General features: G+C 42.3%; 1 protein-coding gene across 1 annotated transcript; it reads right to left on the reverse strand.

Annotated features, from left to right (window-relative positions):
* Window positions 1–229: 229 nt before the first annotated feature.
* On the reverse strand, window positions 230–2,010 carry LOC129659121 (baculoviral IAP repeat-containing protein 5-like). The gene has a single exon (XM_055590240.1). It carries the CDS (start codon window positions 658–660, stop codon window positions 232–234), a length of 429 nt encoding a protein of 142 aa, XP_055446215.1. The 5' UTR covers window positions 661–2,010; the 3' UTR covers window positions 230–231.
* Between the last annotated feature and the right edge of the window lie 513 nt (window positions 2,011–2,523).

Below are 2,523 nucleotides of genomic sequence, written 5' to 3' on the forward strand. Positions count from 1 at the left end.
AGACAGGGTCAGTTACTATACTTAGCTCCTGCTATATAACAGAAGTAGCCCCTGGCACCAACTTCAAGAAAAAAAAGTGAAAAATACAGTTTAAATATTTGAATTTCAAAATGTTGATGTTCTCCTTTCCTAAGGCACAGTTAAGAGGCCCCAGAGAAAAACTGGTAATGCTGAGGGGTGTGCCCTGGAAATGATATGTCTGTGTCGCTGTGCGGCAGTGATAGGGAGGTGTCACTCCAAGGCAGCCAGCCGCTCAATGGCAAAGCAGACTTTCTTTGCAGTTTCTTCAAATTCTTTCTGTTTATTGTTGGCTTCCTTTGCGATTTTGTTCTTGATTCTTTCTTTATCCAGTTTCAAAAATTCACCAAGGGTTAATTCTTCAAACTGCTTCTTGACAGAAAGGAAAGCACAACCAGATGAATGCTTTTTATGTTCTTCTATAGGGTCGTCATCTGGCTCCCAGCCTTCCAACTCCTTGAAGCAGAAGAAACACTGAGCCAAGTCAGGCTTGCTCTCAGTGGGACAGTGGATGAAGCCTGCCGCAGCCATCTGCTCCGAGATGCAGGCGCAGCCCTCTAAGAAGGGCCAGTTCTTAAATGTGGAGACGCAGTGGTTCTTGAGGTAGAGCTCCCAGGCCGGGGGCAACCACCGGGTGCTCATCCCACTGCCACCAAGTGATGCCTCGATTCAAATCCAGTGGTTGATGGCCTCTGCGAGGCGTGTCGGGGCATCCTCCTGTTTTAAGGAGGTCTGGTTAATGTATAACTTAGATGTACACTGCACATTAGGAAAGTCCTACCATAAACGGCTCATGTCATTATTTTTTTCTTTTTGTTTTCATTTGATTGTCCTACCATAGAAAAAGATTTATGGTTTTTCCTCCTCATCTTCCTCCTTTTGATCGTAAATCTTTACAAAGAAAGCATTAGGTGATCAACTATTTGGTCCCTTGTTGCCCGGATGGTTCCTTGCCTGCCCTAGATCATGTCCCTCAGTGCTGGGCCTTGAAAATGAGTTCTTTCTTTCTTTCCTTTTAGAGAGTTATGCTAGTAGCGTGCTTGGCAAGGGCTTATAGTCAATCCTAGGGTGTCCAAGGGTGTCCAAGAGGACTTAGGCCAATTTTATCTTACACGTGCATTGTGCATGTCCAGTATCTTGTATAGAATTATAGATTTGATCAGCAGTTTCAATTCATTTGAATTCATTTTAAATTCATGTTAAAATTCAGTTTAATTCACTAAGCATTATACATGTGTATGGTGATGGTTTAGTCGATAAGTTGTGTCAAACTCTTGTGACCCTGTGGATTGTAGCCTACCAGGCTGCTCTGTCCATGGGGTTCTCCAGGCAAGAATACTGGAGTGGGTTGCCATTTCCTTCTCCAGGGGATCTTCCCAACCCAGGAAATGAACCCAGGTCTCCTGCATTGCAGGCAGATTCTTTACCAACTGAGCTATGAGCAGGGCTTTGTATGTGTATATATATAATCATAGTAAATTAATTAAATGCAGTAAATAAGCATATAAATATATTGATGGAGAAAAGTTTTATAGATTATGCATTCGTTCAGTCATCTCAATTTGTACAATCATTGTACATGTGCTTTTGACAGTAGACTTCAAGCAAGCAGTGATACATGTCATGAGTAATTTGATAGCCAGGAAAAGGATGATAACGCATATTATGAAACTAACAACTGTCTGTAAAGCAGAGAGGAAAAAATTTCCTAGTCCTGAGGGGAGTCAACTAAATAGGTCATTTAAAAGGGCAGTGTTTTTTACATCTTGTAACTATTTTGCTCTTTGGAAAATTTTTCCCAGGCATCTGTCAACCTCTTTAGAGCTGCTGACAAAAGTGCAACAAGTAGTGTGAGCAATAGCACAAATGTTATGTGTTAACATAATATTAAACCACGGATCTCTGTCTTGCAGGCTTTCCAAAAGCTGTCTGTATGATATTTGACATGGTGGGGGTTGCTGGCATCAGTGACTTATGGTTGTTGTGTTTTTTTTATAATTTAATGTGTCTATTAACCAACTAAGGGACAGAGCAAAGGTTCCTAGGGTAAGTTGTGTCTGGTCTTTAAGAATTGAATATAATTCAGAAAAGGGATGGACATATTAATGTGCTGGAAATTTGAACCTGAAAGGTTAGGCCAGAGGGAGATTGATCTGAGTAAGTGGTAACATTCGGTTCAGTTCAGTCGCTCTGTTGTGTCCGGCTCTTTGTGACCTCATGGACTGCAGCATGCCAGGCTTCCCTGTCTGTCACCAACTCCCGGAGCTTGCTCAAACTCATGTCCATTGAATTGATGATGCCATCCAATGATCTCGTCCTCTGTCGTCCCCTTCTTTTCCTGCCTTCAATCTTTCCCAGCATCAGGGTCTTTTCCAATGAGTCGGTTCTTTGCATCAGGTGGCCAACGTATTGGAGCTTCAGCTTCAGCATCAGTCCTTCCATTGAATATTCAGGACTGATTTCCTTTCAGATTGACTGATTTGATCTCCTTGCAGTCTGAGGGAC

Source organism: Bubalus kerabau, chromosome 8 (assembly GCF_029407905.1).
Source record: "Bubalus kerabau isolate K-KA32 ecotype Philippines breed swamp buffalo chromosome 8, PCC_UOA_SB_1v2, whole genome shotgun sequence".
NCBI lineage: Eukaryota > Metazoa > Chordata > Mammalia > Artiodactyla > Bovidae > Bubalus > Bubalus kerabau.

What these genes read in the sequence shown, in the direction of transcription:
- LOC129659121 (XM_055590240.1), bottom strand. Translation starts at nt 660, where the DNA reads ATGAGCACCCGGTGGTTGCCCCCGGCCTGGGAGCTCTACCTCAAGAAC.